General features: G+C 45.1%; 1 protein-coding gene across 1 annotated transcript in view; it reads left to right on the top strand.

Annotated features, from left to right (window-relative positions):
* LOC137373244 (ral guanine nucleotide dissociation stimulator-like 1) overlaps positions 1–19,924 on the top strand; it is a 75,728-nt gene that overhangs the window by 22,877 nt on the left and 32,927 nt on the right. Inside the window, exon 4 of the mRNA XM_068038094.1 lies at positions 5,650–5,855. Within this exon, the coding sequence (XP_067894195.1) occupies positions 5,650–5,855 (206 nt within the window). The remainder of the gene's footprint in view (positions 1–5,649; positions 5,856–19,924) is intronic.

The following is a 19,924-nucleotide window of genomic DNA, read 5'->3' as shown; positions in this document are numbered from 1 at the left end:
AGGTCGATATGGTGCTAAAGAAGGCACGTGGAATCCTTTCCTTTATTAACCTAAGGTATAGAATTCAAGAGCAGGCAGGTTATGTTGGAACTGTATAAAACATTAGATCGGCCACAATTGAGTACTGTGTGCAGTTCTGGTCACCTCATTACAGAAAGGATGTAATTGCACTAGAGGGTACAGAGGAGATTTACGAGGATGTTGCCAGGACTGGAAAATTGCAGTTATGAGGAAAGATTGGAAAGGCTGCGGTTGTTCTCCTTGGAGCAGAGAAGGCTGAGGGGAGATCTGACTGAAATGTACAAAATTGTGATGGGCCTGCATAGAGTGGATATGAAGGCCTATTTACCTTAGCAGAGAGATCAGTCACTAGAGGGCATACATTTAAAGTGATTGGTAGAAAGATTAGAAGGGAGATGAGGAAATGTTTTTTCACTAAGAGAATGGTGGGTGTCTGGAACTCACTGCCTGAAAGGGTAGTAGTGGCAGAAACCCTCAACTCATTTAAAAGGTGTCGAGATATGCACCGAAAGTGCCATAACCTTCAGGGCAACGGACCAAATGCTGGAAGGTGGGATTAGGCTGGGTGGCTCATATTTCAGCTGGTGTAGACACAATGGGCCAAGTGGCCTCTTCCTGTGCCATAAACTTTCTATGATTCTATGAGTGCTCAGGTTGTGTCTGGATTCCAGTAACTCTCTGCATTGGTCACTAATCAGAAAATAGCACAATGCAAAGGGTGCTCTGATTATTTAATAGAAGGCATGTTGAGTATTCAAAACATTAAGCATTTAAAGGGAAACTAAATAAGTACATAAGGGAGAAAGGATTCAAATGAATATTTGTTCACAGCATCCACACATAGCTTGTAGTATAACAATGAGGTGGGAAGGGAGGGCTGGCGTCATTTTTAAAGGGCTTTTCAGCTCTTACATTTCATTTTAATTTTTAAACACACATTGCTTCATTGCTTGAAAATTTATTAACAATAATTAAATAAATGTTCCCAGCCCTTCTTCCCCCCTCCCACCCAATAACCTCATGTTTTATTCCTTGCCCTTTCCTCCCTGCAAAATACTTACCTTGTGCTCCCGACCTTCCCCCCCTCCCCCACCAAAGTTAATAAACTATGAACTTTACCCCTTCCCATCACCCTCGAGATCAACTGGAAACATTTAACCCTGCTCCTGCCCTGAAAACTTACCTGCTCTCCACCCCCCCCCCCCCGGCAACCAGTGTTCTGCCTTGGATCTCCAAACGAAAATCCGGAGGCACAGGAGTCCTGGCAACCGACCTAAATATTGCAGTAGGACGGCCGGCAGGAGCTGGTAAGTCTTTAATTTACATTCATTACCATATTTAAATCATGCTCGCATCGCCAAGTGGTGGAGGGGGGCGGTGGTGGCCACCATGAGGCTTCGCTGCCACAAACAATATGGGGCCGGGCCTTCCCGGCTTCGAGGCGGGCCTTTCCTGGAGGCATTTGCCAGGTCCCGCTGCCATGCCCTCCATTGGATTTCACAATGCTGATACTGATACTACTTTTTGTTTTATGATTAGTAATTTTGACTCTTCTGGATTTTGTTTAACAAGAGACTTGATAGCTGTGCATTCAGTTGAATAAGAAAAGATTGCTCTTTGAGTTTGATCCAAATTTTACAGGGATCGCTGAAGAACTGAAACTACTGTCATTGGTGGAAGTCCAGTTATGATAAAAAATTCTATGTTTTGTCTTTATGATGATATTGCTCTTTGTGTGCTCTGCCTGTACGGATTTTTGACAAAGTGGACTGTTGAAGAGTGCATGAAACAGAAAATGCCAGTAAGACACACAACAGGCCTTGGGTGTATCTGTGGTGAGAATGGACAAGTTCATGTCGTGGGTGTGAACCCACCCCGCAGACGTTGACTGATCCGCTGTGTGTTTGCAGCATTTTCTGTTCTTACTCGAAATGTGGTTCATGGTGACTGTTGCATTCCCAGTCCCAAGAAAATTGTAAATCACAACAGCAGATGCCATTTTTTTGCAGCATTTAAATTCTTCTCCTTGAAAGCACAGTTCCCTCTGGCAACCAGAGCTATCCATGGTTCTCCTGATCTGGGTGTGAAGTATTCTGTGTTCGGGTCACACCCCAGATGGTTCCAGTTGGTCCTGGGGATTTCAATCACCCCCTGCACATTATCTTTAGGCGAACTGTCACCATACCCGCCGCGTATAATTTTAGTCATGTACCCAGCTGCAGAAAACACATTTAGTTGAGGAAAAAGTGACTAGAATCGCAAAGGCACTGGGAATTCACATTTTGGTAAAGGAGGGGGTGTAGGACATGTCAAACATGACATCCATGTGCTGTGGAATAAATAACAGCTGGGAGCTAAGTGGTTCACTGGAAGAAAAATTGTATGATCCTGCGTTTCAGCTGACCCTGTGTGATGAAATAGTTTAAACAGAAACTGAGGCTGATTGAAAGTCTACTATGAAATACAAGACTAATTACTCAAGCGTAAAAGTGCAAGTTACAGGAAGAAATGGGCTGGATTTTGTTTCCCCGCTGCCAGGAGTGGTGGTGGGTGTAGAAAATGCATCTGGCACGGATGGGCCACGTGCCACCACACCAAAGCGATCTTCAGCCTGGTGGCTCATTACAATATGCAAGGTGGCCATCCCCCCTCCCCCCCAATCACGTGGTGGAGCCAGCCTTGGCGACACCGTGTATGGCGTCATCTATCTCTGCACAGGCACTGGCGCCATTTTTAAAGAGTTGCCAGCCCTGCTCAGAGACTGCAGAGTTAAACCCCTGTCCCCCACTCTACACCAAAAATAAATGTTTGTCCTGTTTTCCCCCCACACCGAAATTGCAGTTGACCCCTTTTTCCCAACAAGTGCACAAAGTTCATAGTTCACCACTTCCCCCCCCCCACCCCCAAACTGCACAAATTGCTATCTTCACCCTTCCCCGCTCCCCCCAACCTGCCCTGCAACTGCACAAAATGCAGAGGTCATCCCTTCACCAACCACCCCCACAACCCTCCCCAGCTACATTAAAATTACTGAGTTCCCCCTTCCCACCTTGGTGGCACCGTCTTCAGGAAAGTGAAGGCCGAAGAGTGCCTCCCATCACACAGAAGATCCAGATCCGAGGGTAAGATGGTGGGGAAGTGTATTTAAATAGATACATGAGCTTTATTTAAGTATTTAAAGCAGGGTCTTGTCACCGAGCGGTGGAGGAGCCACCAGGGAGCTTTGCCGCCGCCGGGAAGATCGGGCCCAGCAATGCCGGCATTGGGCTCCATGGCAGGCCGCTACTGCCGCAATCTTTCACCCCCCCAACACCATCCCCCCCCCCCCACCACGGAGCCTGACATCGGAAGCAGAACAAATTCAGCCCAATATGTGTATTACTATTGGCAAGTGATCTGTGATTCATCAGGTGGTGTAAAGCATTTATTGACTTGAGGAAGAGGTTTGATTTAATTAAAGCTGTTTTTTTTTGCAGAGGGCGAACTACACTGCAATGCACAATAATTCCTGGTTTAATAAACTGCCTCGAGCTTTCAGGTTTTCAGGACCAGTTCTCCTTTCTTCTTGTTTGTTGGCATCCTTACATCTATGAAAGATGATGGACATACAGCAAACAATCCATTTAAATGGGGCGTCTTCTCTTGGTGCACCTTTGTTGATGGCTCTGAAGGCCATTCCTTAAGAGGCAGGTTCTGCCACAAGTGTTGCAGGTGAAGCTGTCAAGTGATGCTCTGAGTTGTTGTATTTGACGTTGGCGCCTGTTGCCACGCTACCATAGCAACTAGTCATCATGGTAGTGCACACCAGTCCACAGGATGTGTCGCCATTTCCCTCTTTCACCAACTAGTGACTCAAGAGCGATAGTCAACATTTAGAGCCTTCAATTCACGCTTGCACGTATCCTTGGAGCAGAGCTTTGGGGGCCCCACTGGTCGTCTGGCCCCGGCTACCTCATCATACAGAAGGTCCTTGGGTATGCGACCGTCTTCTATCCTGCGGACTTGTTCAATCTACCGAAGCTGCCTTTGTTTGATTAGTGCCAACACACTTGGGAGCACTGCCTTTGAGAGGACTGATTTTTGTCCTGCCAGGAAATATCCATAAAGCACAACAGACAGTGAAGATGGAAATTATCGAGCTTCTTTTCCTGGTAGATGTAAGTTGCCCATGTTTCACAGCCATACAGCGAGGTGCTGAGAACGCAGGCCTTATACACCATGAGCTTGGTCCTATGTGTCAGCTTGGTGTTACTCTATGCGCCTTTCGCAAGTCGGAAAAAGGTGGTAGCTGCTTTCCCTATGCGTGTATCAAGCTCTGCATCAAGGGACAGATTCTCTGTCACTGTGGACCCAAGGTAGCAGAACAGTAGTTTTGTTGAAAGAAACACAAGAAAGTAAGGATGGATTTGAAGTAAATCACAAATTTTGAATTTTCTGTCTTTCTGTTGCTTGCTGACATGGAGGAGCTAGCTGGGAGATGTTGGTGGGCATTACTGTGTGAGAGCTGAACTAACATGAAAAGTCGAGTCATCCCAGGTTAATGGCTGGCTGACTCCAATGTTAATTCCATTTCCACATTATCACCTGCAGTAACTCCCCCTGCAGATCAATTCTCTTGAAATCACTGTTCAATGAAAAAATTAAGGACAATAATAGGATTTTGAAGATGATTGGAATTCAACGTACAGTTTAATGTTGAAATTAAATTCCCCCTTCCTGGATGTACCACAGGCAAACTACCCACTGGTACCACATCCAGGTGTCAGCCTGAATACAGCATTGACAGTCCATTCAACCAGGTGGGGGTGCAGGGGTATTGCAGCAGGTCCAATCCTGCACTTGTCTTATGAAAATGCATACTTTTCAGAGAGAATTGCTGGATTGCAATCACTATGAATTCGAGCTGCTCTTTCTCCCCCTCCCCTTCCCCCGCCATTCCTGAAGTTAATTGTAATACTGCTATTACTGCTCCAACTGAACAGCTTTGAGCCTGGGATATTCTTGTTCTGTGTCAAGAGGGGAGCTGTTTGTTTTTTGTTTTTAAAAGGATAATGTTGACAGTTACTGGGAGTTAACCGAGAGCTGTTGGTGCACTTGAGTACAAAGAAATGCAATCACCTGCAAACCAGTCGTGTGTCTGCAATGTTTCAACTGTTAAAGGAGATCATTTCACTAATACATGAAATGACCAGTTCCTTTCCAGTAAGAGTGAAAGGGTCCATATTCTGATGGATTTCCTTCCTATCTCTGTATCCTCCTCCAGCTCTGAAACACACAGGTATGTGATGCTCCTCCAATTCTGGCCTCTTGTGCATCCCTGAATTTCATTGTTGGCGACCATGCTTTCAGCTGCCTTGTCCCAAAGCCCTGGAATTCCCTCACAAAACCTCTCTGCCTCTCCACCTCTCTTCTCCTGTAAGACACTCCTCAAAATCGATCTTTTTAACCAAGCTTTTGGTGATGTGTCCTATTACCTCTTCATGTGGCTTGCTGTCAATTTTTGCCTGTTTCCATTCCTGTGAAGTACCTTGGAATGTTTTTACTATGTCAGAGATGCTATAGAAATGCAAGTTGTTGTTGAGATATCTTTTGTTGCATTGCACAAATTTTTTTTTCAACACCCTGTAGGTGGAAGGAGACCAAGTTCCTCCAGGTCACACCAGCAGTCAGTCAACAAAAAAGATCCGTGCAATAAAGGCCGACACGTTACAACAACTTGGAAACAATTTGTTGACAGCTTCTGGAGACGGTGATTCTAATTACACCAGAATCTGTTTGTTAACGTACCGAGCATTTGCTTCTCCAGAAGCTGTATTGGATCTGCTGCTGGACAGGTGAGAGCAAATAATCTTTGTTTAATGGCAATGACAGGATTCTTCAGCCAGGTTATTTTCATATCATGAATCTACCAATCTGGATAGGAATTACTGAAGACCATCTATTGCAAGTGTCAAAGTTCACTGCTCATGGGCTGGGTGTCCCTCCCAGTTCTCGATAAGAAGGGCAATGCTTTGCTGCTGGAAGCTCTCCTGGTACAATACCATCTAAACACTTCTTCTTTCAATGCCCTTTAGTGAAATGACGTACAGTCCATTCCTTACTGATGCCTTGCAACAAACATTGGTACATTCCAGGCTGTAGACTCAGTTAGACAGAAGTTATTTGAAGGCTAACAAAAGATTGTGCCCACTACATTTGGTCTTTGCACGTATTTACGTTTTTACCCAAATTCGCAATCAATAGACGACTATTCTAGTGTTTAATGTGGAAAAATGTTAAAATCTCATATTCTGTGACTTTCTTTTATATTCTCAAGCATTTGTGTAAGATATTTCTTAAAGAGGAAAATTTGTGAATGTTTTGGGCCCATCGAGCTGAATTTTACTGACCCCCTCCCCCTCACAACATCAGGGGTCGTGGCGGGGGTGCAGGGGGCACCAGAAAATCCTTCCGAGACAGTCCCGCCACGGGCCTCGACCCTGGAAAGGTCCTGCCCCATTTTACTGGCAATGGCGAAGCCTCAGGGACCCCGCCGCTCGGCAAAAAAACTGCATCTGTAAATAAATTATAATTAAAGAATTATAACTTACCTCATCGTGATGGCTGTCCCATGCCAATATTCCAGCCGGATGCCGGAGGTCCTGCGCCTTCGGAGCGGAGATCCGAGGCATAACACAGCTGTGGAGAGGGGAGGAGTGAAATTTTCAGGGCAGGTGGGAGTTCTAGTGGGAAAACCTCCTACTCTTGGCTGAGGGGATGGTGGGAAGGGAGCGAACTTCAAAGGTAACGAAGTTCAGGGGGGAAAGTTCGGCATCAGAATAAAAGTTTGTTTGGCGGGGGTGGTGGTGGGATAAAGCAATTTATATATTGAGTACTCATTTTGGTGGCGGGGTGGGGTGGGTCGGTGGGCAGGCGGTAGGAGAGAGGATTCAAAATGAGATTACAATTTTATTTTTATAAAGATGTAAATGACCTGTCAGGCATTTTTGCACTTTAAAAATGGTGCCAGCGCCTGCACGGTGGTGCCGGATACCATTGCTGGCAACGAAGCACCCTCCCCCTCGACATCATCAGGGGTGGGCAGTCCGCCCACTCCATGTTAATGAGCTGCCGTGCAAAGTATCGTGGCGGTTCCACAGCGCACGTCCCACACGTGCACCGCGCACTTTTCGAAGCTTGCTGCTGAGAACAGCGCCGAGCTATTAAAATTCAGCTCAGTGTTTCCTCCTTCATTTCCAGTAGGAAATATTTTCTGTTGCACAACCTTCCTGCAGCCTCATGAATTCAATGATTTGAGTTCTGCGTGGTTCTATAACTCCTCTTGATAACATCCTGTGACGAGCTGGTAGGTTGTATCTTTGCAAAAAGGCACGCCAGTTATTGCCAGCCCCCCACGTCCCACCTCCCGACATCCCCCCCACACCTGTCTCCCCCCAAAGAAGGAGGCACCCAGCATGCTGAGGCACTCCATCTAGTGGTTTACGGTACAATAGAATAAAGTATAACCTCAGAACTCAAATCCACAACCACGTGGCAATGTTTTTGCTTAATCTTTTACAAAATATCTAATTGATCTTGGTCCCATGCCAACGCAATGTTGAGTGCAAATCATACAAAATTTGAAATGTGCAGTGAATAATGATCTGGCACCTGTGTTAAAGTTTAACACAGTAACAGAGGCTTTCAGTGTGAGGCTGTATGTGTCAGTTGGAGCTACCTGCAACAAGTTGTACCCTGGATGTGTAAATGTCTGAGGGGGGGAAGGTTATTTTCAGTAAAAGAGGGCTTTAAAACGGGCTTAAAGACGATCAAAGTGCTGAAATTGAGTGCAAAGAAAGAAGCTTTTATGGGAAATGTGTTGACAAAATCTTGGTTAAATAAAGTCTGCTTATGACTGAAATAGCAAGATACAACAAACAATTCTGCAACTGCAGCAGTTCAAATACATTTTAAACACCATCAGTGATTAGACTTTGGACTGAATTTTCCATGTCTGCCACCGAGATAGGCGGCCGACGTAAACTATGGCTGGCTGCCCGCGTGGATCACTCGACGCAGAGCCGGTGCAATATTAAAGGCAGCGGTCATTTAAATGGCGGGCATTCCATCCTCGACAATGGCATCAGGCGCCACTGTGCAGGCACCGACGCCATTTTTAAAGGGCTTCCTGCACTTCCATTTAATTTAAATATTTAAAGGACAATGATTGTAAAAAATTAAATAACATTATCCTGACCCTCTCCCACCGCCCTGCCAATGACCATGAAATTCATTACCTGCCCTCTCCCCCACCCCACGAAACACTTACCTTGTGCTCCCAACCTTCCCACCTGCAAAGTTTATCAACTTTAAACTTTACCCCTTCCCGTTACCCCCAGACCAATGAAATTAGTTTTACCCCACTCCGCAACCCCCCCCCCCCCACCCCACCGTCCTGCACTGAGAAATGTACCTGCTCCCCCGCCCCCACCAGTGTACCACCTTATATCACCAGATGGAGATCCAATGGCGCGGGAGTGCCGGAATCCCGCTCCAATATGGACGGACAGCGGGAGTGTTAAGTATTTAATTCATTAATTTTACTAAATTAACATATTTAAATTTTGGTCCCTTTGCTGACTGGTGGGTGGGGGTGGGGGCTGCTGCCACGAGGCCTCACCGCCGCTGGCAATATTGGGCCGGGCTTTCCCGGTGTCGAGGCCTGTGGCGAGCCTCCACCAGAGGTATTTTATGGCCCCACCTGCCATGACCCCCGACGTCAGGGGGCGCTGTGAAATCAGGCCCTTTAGTTTCTCCTTCATCTTTTCCACCCTTTTAATTCTTTACCTTTTTGTGCTCAATTGTAGAATGGTTGCCAGCTTATGTGCTTCACGAATGTGAATTGGGGTCACGGTTCAGAACTCATTCAGGGCACACAAGAATGTTCACTACTGCCGAGCTGATAACCTTCAGTTGATCTTCTCAGGCTTTCGAGGAGTGAACTGTGTTTAGGTAGGAAGAGTTTCCCAACCTGATGATTCTATACTTTAAGATAATTGGCAAAAGAACCACAAGCGATAAAAAATTTTCTTTTAAGCAGCGAGCTGGTGATCTGGAATGCACTGCCTGAAAGAGTGATGGAAACAGAACTAACAGTAACTTCCAAAAGGGAATTGGATCCATTGTTGAAAAGGAAAACATTGTAGATGTGTGGGACAGAGTGAGACTAATTGGTTAGTTGTATCAAAGAGCCGGGCACAAGTACGGTCGGCTGAATGGTCTCCTCCTATACTGTACGATTCTATAATTCTAAGATTGAAAATGATCCATGCTACACCCCACTCCTCTCTCCCCACAAGGTTTTGCACAAATATCTTTTCATGAAGATTTGTGTATCATTGGGCAAACAGGTGCAAGCAGAGTAGGCACATAATCATGTAAAAACTGTGTAAAGTTAATGACATTTCAAGATAGTATTGCAACATGCTAAATAGAAGTTAAAGTGAAAAGTTTTAACAAAACCAGCCAGTTACTGAATCTACAGCGTCAGGGTTTTTAAAAAATGTTTGACAGCCAATTATGGATCAAATGCTTGTTTAAAATGACAATTTATCCTTTATGACCAATTGCAGGTATGGAAAGTGTGACTGTGAGGAATACGGCAAACAAAGGTCTCCTGAAACAAGTGCCGAAATCAGAAAGTAAGTTCAGCCCAATGTGTGACTAAAGTATGCTTCATTCATATCGTTAATATTCTCAATTGCTGTAAATGTAAAACTGTAATTGACATGACAATTGTGAAACGGAAGGGTTGTGAAGAAACTCATGACAGTATTGAAGGAAACTGATCTCCCTTGCAATGTTTGTATTTTTTGGTGCTGTTTGGAAACTGTCTGGCAATGTAATTTTTACAGATGTTTATGAATAAAGTATATTTTGGAAATAAAAAAAAATTCAGAATGAGTAGACTGCCAAAGTCATTTGGCGGAATGCCTCATCACCAGAACTTTCAAACAAGCACCAAGATGTAGCTTGGCTGGTGGTGAGAAGAGCCCTCTCCGTTGGATCCATCCTGCACGCCCGAAATCTCGCCCCCCTCGCGCAATGCCCCCGCGGTGGCTGTGGTGGGGAAGAGACGGTCGCCCACCTCCTCCTGGAATGTGTCTTTGCAAAGCAGGTGTGGAAAGAGATGCAGTGGTTTTTGTCGAGGTTCATCCCAAGCAGCTCTGTAACACAGGAGTCTGTGCTCTATGGGCTGTTCCCAGGGACGCACACCGCGACAAATATCAACTGCTGCTGGAGGACTATCAATTCGGTGAAAGACGCCCTTTGGTCTGCCCGAAACCTGCTGGTCTTCCAGCGCAAAGAGTTGTCCACGATCGAATATTGCAGACTGGCACATTCCAAGGTCCAGGACTACGTGCTGAGGGACGCACTAAAGCTTGGGGTAGCCGCAGCAAAGGCTCAATGGGGAAAGACCACAGTGTAAGGTCCCCCCACCAAGCTGAACTGAGGGGCTGGATCCATGGAAAACCCCTCGAACTGTATCGGGAAAATTTTCATTTGCTGTAAAATGTCAAAATGTAATTGGCATGACAAATGTGAAATGGAAGGGCTGTGAGGCAACTCATGATTGTAATGAAGCAACGGACCTCTTTTGCACGGTTTGCACGGTTTGTATTTTTTGACTTGGTGCTGTTTGAAACTGGTAATGTCATTTTACAGATTTTTATGAATAAAGTATATTTTGCAAATAAAAAAAAAATTCAGAATACAATAATGTGAAAGGAAATTGCTGGAGAGCCAGCAGTTCCTGTAAATTTATGTAGGAACTTCCTCATGAAGGCATCCCATAGCAGTACAGTGAACACCCTGCCAGACCATAGCAATCACATTAAACATTGACTGCCTCTCTAATACTTACATTATTCCGAGAGATCAGAGAATTTAAAAAAAATTGTATCAGCACAAAACATCCAAAACTCTTCAACAGAAAATTGCTTGAATTTCAATATCAAGGTTTTGAGTTGTTTACCTCAAGTTGACAATTCTGGACTATACAGCCAGAGTAAAAGAAATGGGTTTCCCTCCTCCTTCCCCCTTGCTTTTTGTCCATCCGATCTTGCCAAGCCAGTCTCACTGCGGTGTCCTGTGAACTTCTTGTGAAAGTTTGAAAAAATAAATCACCATTTAGTGCAATCATACATCTAGATTGTGACATGTTCCTGGTATCCTGGCTTTGGCAGAACTCCCATTCTGTTGCCACTGAATGTTTTGCATTGTGCCATAATCTAACTTGCCCATCTGGCTCCTGAATTCATGAAGTCAAGTACTTTGTCCAAGTAATGGTTACTCATGTTCAAATTGTGATAGTTAAAAGCTTTCAATGGTATTCGACAGCAGGCAGCATCACATCCATGCAATTCTGCATAAATCATCAGAGATTAACAGGAACCTGGTTAAGTTTTTGCTCTTCACCAAGATTGCTGAGGTCATTTTAGTGCCCTGGATCAGGTCAGTTATCTGAGTAGAAGCTTGGGATTAAACCCAGGATTATTCTGGTGTGTACAGCCGATGAACTAAACTCAGAAATATTAGAGAGGAAGGAAAGAAAATGCATCAAAATATCTTTCCTAGAAACAGCCCATAATTGCAAATATGTATTAAGCTTTGGTGATAATTGGAGGATGTGCATTATGAGGAATGCTTGCTACATTGGTGTTCTCGATCAAACGTTAAGTTGTGTCTGCGATGCGCATTGAATGGGCAGTGCTTCATAAAGAGTTTGAGGTTTTTTGAAAGTTGAGAGAGTTGAACTTAGGGCCAAAGTTTGGGAATCTGTTTCAGTACTTGTGCAGTGGTTCATTCTTTCTTCTTTCCACCCCGACCCCACCATCACCATCACCACCACCCATGCCAATAAATCCTGGCAAATATAAAACAGCCAAATATTAAAGTTATGTTTAACTTAGAATGGTTCTATTTGGGTTCTGAATTTAATTTGGTGTCAGGCAGATATTCCAAGACTGGAAGTGAAGCATGCTGAACTGGACTAGATTAGAGCTTGGAGAGGAGGAATACACCCATGAGTCAGCAAGGAAATAATTAGCTGGGATAACTGACATATTAGATTTTATCAAGGTTTGGGTTAAAGGGCTCAAATGTATTTAAACGGTCATAAAACAAATGGTTGTATATAATTTCTGTGTGTGAAATACGGCTGCCATTTTAAATTTTGTTTGAAGGGTCGTTGCTGGCTTCCTCCTCTCTCCCTGATTGTTCCATAGATTTAGATCCTAATCTGTACCTGATTGATTTGAATCGGCATGAAAGCTGGGCCTTAGCATCTGTGGATGGAGATGGAAAAATTGGGAATAGATCCATTGTTGATTTATTGTGTAAGAACTCCTGCTCTCCACAGGATGTGATGTCAAGGAATTGTGGAATGGACACCTTGTGTGCTGTATCATTCAACCATCGAGGCTGCCAAATGCTGACCAGTTGTTTCCATACTACAAAGAAGGAAGAAAAGGAGGAGGGCTGACAGTATTGATTTCAGGAGAATATTACAATACTGGAGAGACAGGATGTCCAAGAGGGGCCAAGGGCAGAATCGATTTGGTTAGAACTAAGAATCAACTGAGCTACCATTACACTGCTGGGTGTATTCGACAGACCACCAAGCAGTGGGAATGATATAGAGGAACCCATTTGCAAGGAAACTACAGAGGGGTGCAAGAATTATACCGTAGTTTTAATGAAGGATTTCAATGATCCTAATATAGGCTGTGATAGAAATAACAAAAAAGGGCAGAGAGTTTCAGAAGTGTGTTCAGGAGAATGTTCTGGAGCAGTATGTTTCCAGTGCAATGAGGAAGAAGGCATTGCTGGATCTGGTTCTAGGGAATGAGGTGGGTCAAGTGGATCAAGTGTCATTCGGGGAACATTCAGGAGACAATGATCATAGTACATAAGTGTTAGGTTAGCTATGGAACAAGACAAGGAACAATCCAGAGTAAAAATAATGAATTGGGGAAGGGCAAATTTCAACAGGGTGAGAATGGATCTGGGGCCCAGTTGAATTGGAACTAAAGATTGGCAGACAAAACCTGTCAACAATGAGTTATTTTATTTATTTATTTTGAGATACAGCACTGAAACAGGCCCTTTGGCCCACCAAGTCTGTGCCGACCAACAAACACCCATTTATACTAATCCTACATTAATCCCATATTCCCTACTATATCCCCACCATTCTCCTACCACCTACCTACACTAGGAGCAATTTACAATGGCCAATTTACCTATCAACCTGCAAGTCTTTGGCTGTGGGAGGAAACCGGAGCACCCGGCGGAAACCCACGCGGTCACAGGGAGAACTTGCAAACTCCGCACCCAGTACCCAGAACTGAACCCTGGTTGCTGGAACTGTGATACTGCAGTGCTAACCACTGCGCCACTGTGCCACCCAAATCTTTAATGAGAATAATGTTCAGATACAATGGAGGTCCATTCCCACAGGGGGCAAGGTAGTTGAAACAAAGCCAGAGCTCCCTGGATGATGAAAGGGACATGGTAAGATGAAGCATATTGCAGGTTGATATACAAGGGAGAACCAGGCTAAATATAGAATGTTCAGTAGGAAAGCGAGAAAAGAAATAAGAGCAACAAAGAGAGCATGAGAAGAGTCTGGCAGCTAAGATAAAGGGGAACCCAAAGTCTTCTATAGACATATAAATAAGAAAAGGGTGCTGAAAGAAGAGGTTGGGCCAATTCGGGATCAAAAAGGAGATTTGCACATGGAGGCAGAGGGCATGACTGAGGTACTAAATAAGGACTTTACATCTGTCTTTATCAAGGAAGATGCTGCCAAAGTAATAGTGAAAGAGGAGGCAGCTGAGATACAGAATGGGCTACAAATTGATAAGGAGGTATTAGAAAGACTTGATAAGTCACCGGGATCAGATCAGATTCATCTGAGGATACTGAGGGAAGTAAGAGTGGAAATTGCGGAGGCACTGGCCATAATTTTCCAATCCTCCCTTGATACAGGAGTGGTGCTGGAGGACTGGAGAACTGCAAACCTTGTACCCTTGTTTAAAAAAGGATGTTGGATAAATACAGCTACCACAGGCCATTCAGTTTAACCTCAGTGGTGGCAAAGCTTTTAGAAACGATAATCCAGGCCAAAATTAACAATCACTTGGACAAATGTGGATGAATTAAGGAAGCCAACATGTATTTGTTGAGACTGAATCACGTTTAACTAACTTGACTGAGTTTTTTGCTGAGGGTACTGCGGTCGATGTGGTGTACATGGACTTTCAAAAGGCGTTTCATAAAATGCTGCAAAACAGGCTTGTCAGTAAAGTTGAAGTCCATGGAATAAAAGGGAAGTGGCAGAATGGATACAAAGTTGGCTGAGTAACAGGAAACAGTCATGGGGAATGATTTTTTTTTTGGGTTGGAGGAAGGTATATACTGGGGTTCCCCAGGGATCTGTATTAGGACCACTGCTTTTCAATCTATATTAATGATCTTGACTTGAGTGCGCAGGACACAATTTTCAAGATTTTCAGATGTCAAAACTTGAAAGTAATGTGAACTGTGAGGAGGATGTTGTTGAACTTCCAGAGGACATAGATAGGCTGGTGGTCAGTCATGTGGCAGATGAAATTTGATACAGACTGTATGAAATTATACTTTTTGGGTAGAATTATTTTCTGCAGCACAACCTTCCTGCAGCCTCATGAATTGAATGATTTAGGTTCTGCATGGTTTTATGACTCCTCTTGATAACATCCTGTGACCAGACAGTAGGTTGTATCTTTGCAGAAAGGGAAGGCAGTTATTGCCAGTCCCCTTATTTACATCCACACTATGCCCCACTCCTGTCAAAATGAATATACCCAGCATGGTGAAGCACTCCATCTGCTGGTTTGGAATAGAACCTTGGAACTCAAATCCACAACCATGTGGCAGTATCTTTGCTTAATTTTTCACAAAATATCTAAATGATCTTGGCCCCATGCCAACGCAGTGTTTAATGTAAATCATGCAAAGTTTGAAATGTTCAGTGAATGGTTTACAACGATGATCAGGTATTATCAGGTATTGAAGTTTAACAGAGTGACAGAGACTTTCAGTGTGAGTCTCTATGTGGAGGTTGGAGCTACCTGCAACAAATTATACCCTGGATGTGTAAATGTCTGAGGGGGAAGGTTATTTTCAATAAAAGAGGGTTTTAAAATGGGCTTAATGACAATCAGAGTTTATGAAACGAGTGCAAAAAAAGAAGCTATTCTGGGAAATCTGTTGTCCAGATCTTGGTTAAATAAATGTCTGCTTAACACTGAAATATGCAAGATACGACAAATCCATTCTGCAGTAACAGAATTGAAAAACATTTTAAACACCATCAGTGATGAGCCTTTGGTTTCTCCCCCTCCTTTTCCACCACTTTGCATTCTTTACCTTCCTGTGCTCTAGATGTTGGTAGATTTGTTTGCCAGTTTATGTGCTTCTCAAATGGTGAATTGGGGTCACTGTTTAGAACTCAGTCAGGGCACAAAAGAATTTTCACCACTGCTGAGCTGATCACCTTCAGTTGATGTGCTCGGATTTTAGAGGAGCAAACAGTATTCAGGGAAAAGAGTTTCCAAATTTTCTTATGATTGTAAAGTTTAAGATAATTGGCAAATGAACCAGAGGAATTGAGAATTTTTCCTTTGAAGGGACTTGGCGAGTTGCTGCAGTGCATCTTGTGTATGGTGCACTCTGTTGCCACTTGCACCGATGGTAGAGGTCGTGAATGTTTATGATGGTGGATGAGGTGCCAATCAAGCGGGCTGCTTTTGTCCTGGATGGCATCGAGCCTCTTGAGTGTTGTTGTTGCTGCACTCATCCAGGCAAAGGGAGACTATTCTCTCACATTCCTGACTAGTGCCTTGTTGATGGTGGTTAGGCCCTGGGGAGTCAGAAGGTGAGTTACTCAGCACAGAATTCCAAGCCTCTGACCTGCTGTAATAGCTGCAGTATTTATACAGCTGGTCCAGTTGAGCTTCTGGTCAATGGTAACCTGAGATCTGAGTGACTGAGGGGGCGGCACAGTGGCGCAGTGGTTAGCACCGCAGCCTCACAGCTCCAGGAACCCGGGTTCAATTCTGGTTACTGTCTGTGCGGAGTTTGCAAGCTCTCCCTGTGACCGCGTCGGTTTTCGCGGGTGCTCCGGTTTCTTCCCACAGCCAAAAACTTGTAGGTGATAGGTAAATTGGCCATTGTAAATTGCCTAATGTAGGTAGGTGGTAGGGAATATGGCATTACTGTTCTTCTCTTTTCTTTTGGGCCTCCTTATCTCGAGAGACAATGGATACGCGCCTGGAGGTGGTCAGTGGTTTGTGAAGCAGCGCCTGGAGTGGCTATAAAGGCCAATTCTGGAGTGACAGGCTCTTCCACAGGTGCTGCAGAGAAATTTGTTTGTTGGGGCTGTTGCACAGTTGGCTCTCCCCTTGCGCCTCTGTCTTTTTTCCTGCCAACTACTAAGTCTCTTCGACTCGCCACAATTTAGCCCTGTCTTTATGGCTGCCCGCCAGCTCTGGCGAATGCTGGCAACTGACTCCCACGACTTGTGATCAATGTCACACGATTTCATGTCGCGTTTGCAGACGTCTTTATAACGGAGACATGGACGGCCGGTGGGTCTGATACCAGTGGCGAGCTCGCTGTACAATGTGTCTTTGGGGATCCTGCCATCTTCCATGCGGCTCACATGGCCAAGCCATCTCAAGCGCCGCTGACTCAGTAGTGTGTATAAGCTGGGGATGTTGGCCGCTTCAAGGACTTCTGTGTTGGAGATATAGTCCTGCCACCTGATGCCAAGTATTCTCCGAAGGCAGCGAAGATGGAATGAATTGAGACGTCGCTCTTGGCTGGCATACGTTGTCCAGGCCTCGCTGCCGTAGAGCAAGGTACTGAGGACACAGGCCTGATACACTCGGACTTTTGTGTTCCGTGTCAGTGCGCCATTTTCCCACACTCTCTTGGCCAGTCTGAACATAGCAGTGGAAGCCTTACCCATGCGCTTGTTGATTTCTGCATCTAGAGACAGGTTACTGGTGATAGTTGAGCCTAGGTAGGTGAACTCTTGAACCACTTCCAGAGCGTGGTCGCCAATATTGATGGATGGAGCATTTCTGACATCCTGCCCCATGATGTTCGTTTTCTTGAGGCTGATGGTTAGGCCAAATTCATTGCAGGCAGACGCAAACCTGTCGATGAGACTCTGCAGGCATTCTTCAGTGTGAGATGTTAAAGCAGCATCGTCAGCAAAGAGGAGTTCTCTGATGAGGACTTTCCGTACTTTGGACTTCGCTCTTAGACGGGCAAGGTTGAACAACCTGCCCCCTGATCTTGTGTGGAGGAAAATTCCTTCTTCAGAGGATTTGAACGCATGTGAAAGCAGCAGGGAGAAGAAAATCCCAAAAAGTGTGGGTGCGAGAACACAGCCCTGTTTCACACCACTCAGGATAGGAAAGGGCTCTGATGAGGAGCCACCATGTTGAATTGTGCCTTTCATATTGTCATGGAATGAGGTGATGATACTTAGTAGCTTTGGTGGACATCCGATCTTTTCTAGTAGTCTGAAGAGACCACGTCTGCTGACGAGGTCAAAGGCTTTGGTGAGATCAATGAAAGCAATGTAGAGGGGCATCTGTTGTTCACGGCATTTCTCCTGTATCTGACGAAGGGAGAACAGCATGTCAATAGTCGATCTCTCTGCACGAAAGCCACACTGTGCCTCAGGGTAGACGCGCTCGGCCAGCTTCTGGAGCCTGTTCAGAGCGACTCGAGCAAAGACTTTCCCCACTATGCTGAGCAGGGAGATTCCACGGTAGTTGTTGCAGTCACCGCGGTCACCTTTGTTTTTATAGAGGGTGATGATGTTGGCATCGCGCATGTCCTGGGGTACTGCACCCTCGTCCCAGCACAGGCATAGCAGTTCATGTAGTGCTGAGAGTATAGCAGGCTTGGCACTCTTGATTATTTCAGGGGTAATGCTGTCCTTCCCAGGGGCTTTTCCGCTGGCTAGGGAATCAATGGCATCACTGAGTTCCGATTTGGTTGGCTGTATGTCCAGCTCATCCATGACTGGTAGAGGCTGGGCTGCATTGAGGGCAGTCTCAGTGACAGCATTCTCCCTGGAGTACAGTTCTAGGTCGTGCTCAACCCAGCGGTCCATCTGTTTGCATTGGTCAGTGATTATGTCCCCCGATTTAGATTTGAGGGGGGTGATCTTCTTGATGGTTGGCCCAAGAGCTCTCTTCATGCCATCATACATTCCTCTGATGTTTCCGGTGTCTGAGGCCAGCTGAATATGACTGCATAGGTGTTGCCAGTAGTCGTTTGCGCAACGCCTAGCTGTTCTTTGTGCAGTACTTCTGGCTGCTTTAAGTGCTGCGGATGTTAAATCGCTGGGGGCTTTCTTGTAGTTCAAAAGTGCAATGCGCTTAGCGGCTATGACAGGTTCCAGCTCTTCATTATGAGATTGAAACCAGTCTGCATTTCTCTTCGCACTTTTGCCGTAGGTGGTCAAAGCTGACTCATAGATGGCGTCTCTGATGTGGGCCCACTTGGTCTCAGCATCCCCTGTGGGAGTGTTTTGAAGGGCTGTTACAAGTGAATTTAGAAATTTTTGTAACAGCTGTGGGTGAGAAATTCAACTCGTGTTGATGCGCGGGTGGCCCTTCTGCTTGGAATGATGCAACTTCTTTGTACATTACTGTAGGGTTAGTATAAATGGGTGGTTGTTGGTCGGCACAGACTCGGTAGGCCAAAGGACTTGTTTCAGTGCTGTATCTCTAAATAAATAAATAAAAACCCTCGACCATCACCCTCTGCCTCCTGCCACGAAGCCAATGTTGGATCCAATTTGCCAAACTGCCCTGGATCCCATGGGCTCTCACCTTCTTAACTAATCTCCCATGCAGGACCTTAGCAAAAGCCTTACTGAAGTCCATGTAGACTACATCAACTGCTTTACCCTCATCTACACATCTAGTCACCTCCTTGAAAAATTCAATCAAGTTTGTTAGACATGATCTCCTCCTGACAAAGCCATGCTAACTATCCTTGATTAATCCCTGCCTCTCCAAGTGGAGATTAATCCTGTCCCTCAGAATTTTTCCAACAGTTTCCCAACCACTGATGTTAGACTCACCGGCCTGTAATTACTTGGATTATCCCTGTTACCCTTCTTGAATAATGGTACCGCATTTGTTGTCCTCCAATCCTCTGATACCTCTCCCGTGGCCAGAGAGGATTTTAAAATCTGTGGCAAAGCCCCTGCTATCTCCTCCCTTGCCTCACATAACAGCCCAGATACATCTCATCTGGGCCTGGGAATTTATCCACTTTTAAGCCTGCGAAAACCCCTAGTACTTCCTCCCATTCATTGCTAATTCGTTCAAGTATATTACAATCCCCCTCCCTGATCTCGACGCCTACATCATCCTTCTCCATAGTGAACACAGATGAAAAGTAATCTTTTAAAACCTCACCTACGTTCTCCAGCTCCACACACAGATTGCCACTTTGGTCCCTAATAGGCCCTACTCTTTCCCTGGTTATCCTCTTTCCCTGAATACACTTATAAAACACCTTGCGATTTTCCTTTATCTTGCCCGCCAGTGTTTTTTCATGTCCCCTCTTCACTCTCCTGATTAGTTTTTTAAGTAACCCCCTACACTTTCTATACTCCTCTCGGACCTCCTCTGTTTTCAGCCCTCTGAATCTGCCATAAGCCTCCTTTTTTTCCCTTATCCAATCCTCTAGATTCCTTGACATCCAGGGTTCCCTGGACTTGGTCCTACTCTTCAGCTTTATGGGAACATGTTGGCCTTGAACTCTCACTATTTCCTTTTCGAAT

Source organism: Heterodontus francisci, chromosome 8, assembly GCF_036365525.1.
Source record: "Heterodontus francisci isolate sHetFra1 chromosome 8, sHetFra1.hap1, whole genome shotgun sequence".
NCBI classification, from domain to species: Eukaryota; Metazoa; Chordata; class Chondrichthyes; order Heterodontiformes; family Heterodontidae; genus Heterodontus; species Heterodontus francisci.
This window is presented reverse-complemented; position numbering and strand designations above follow the sequence as displayed.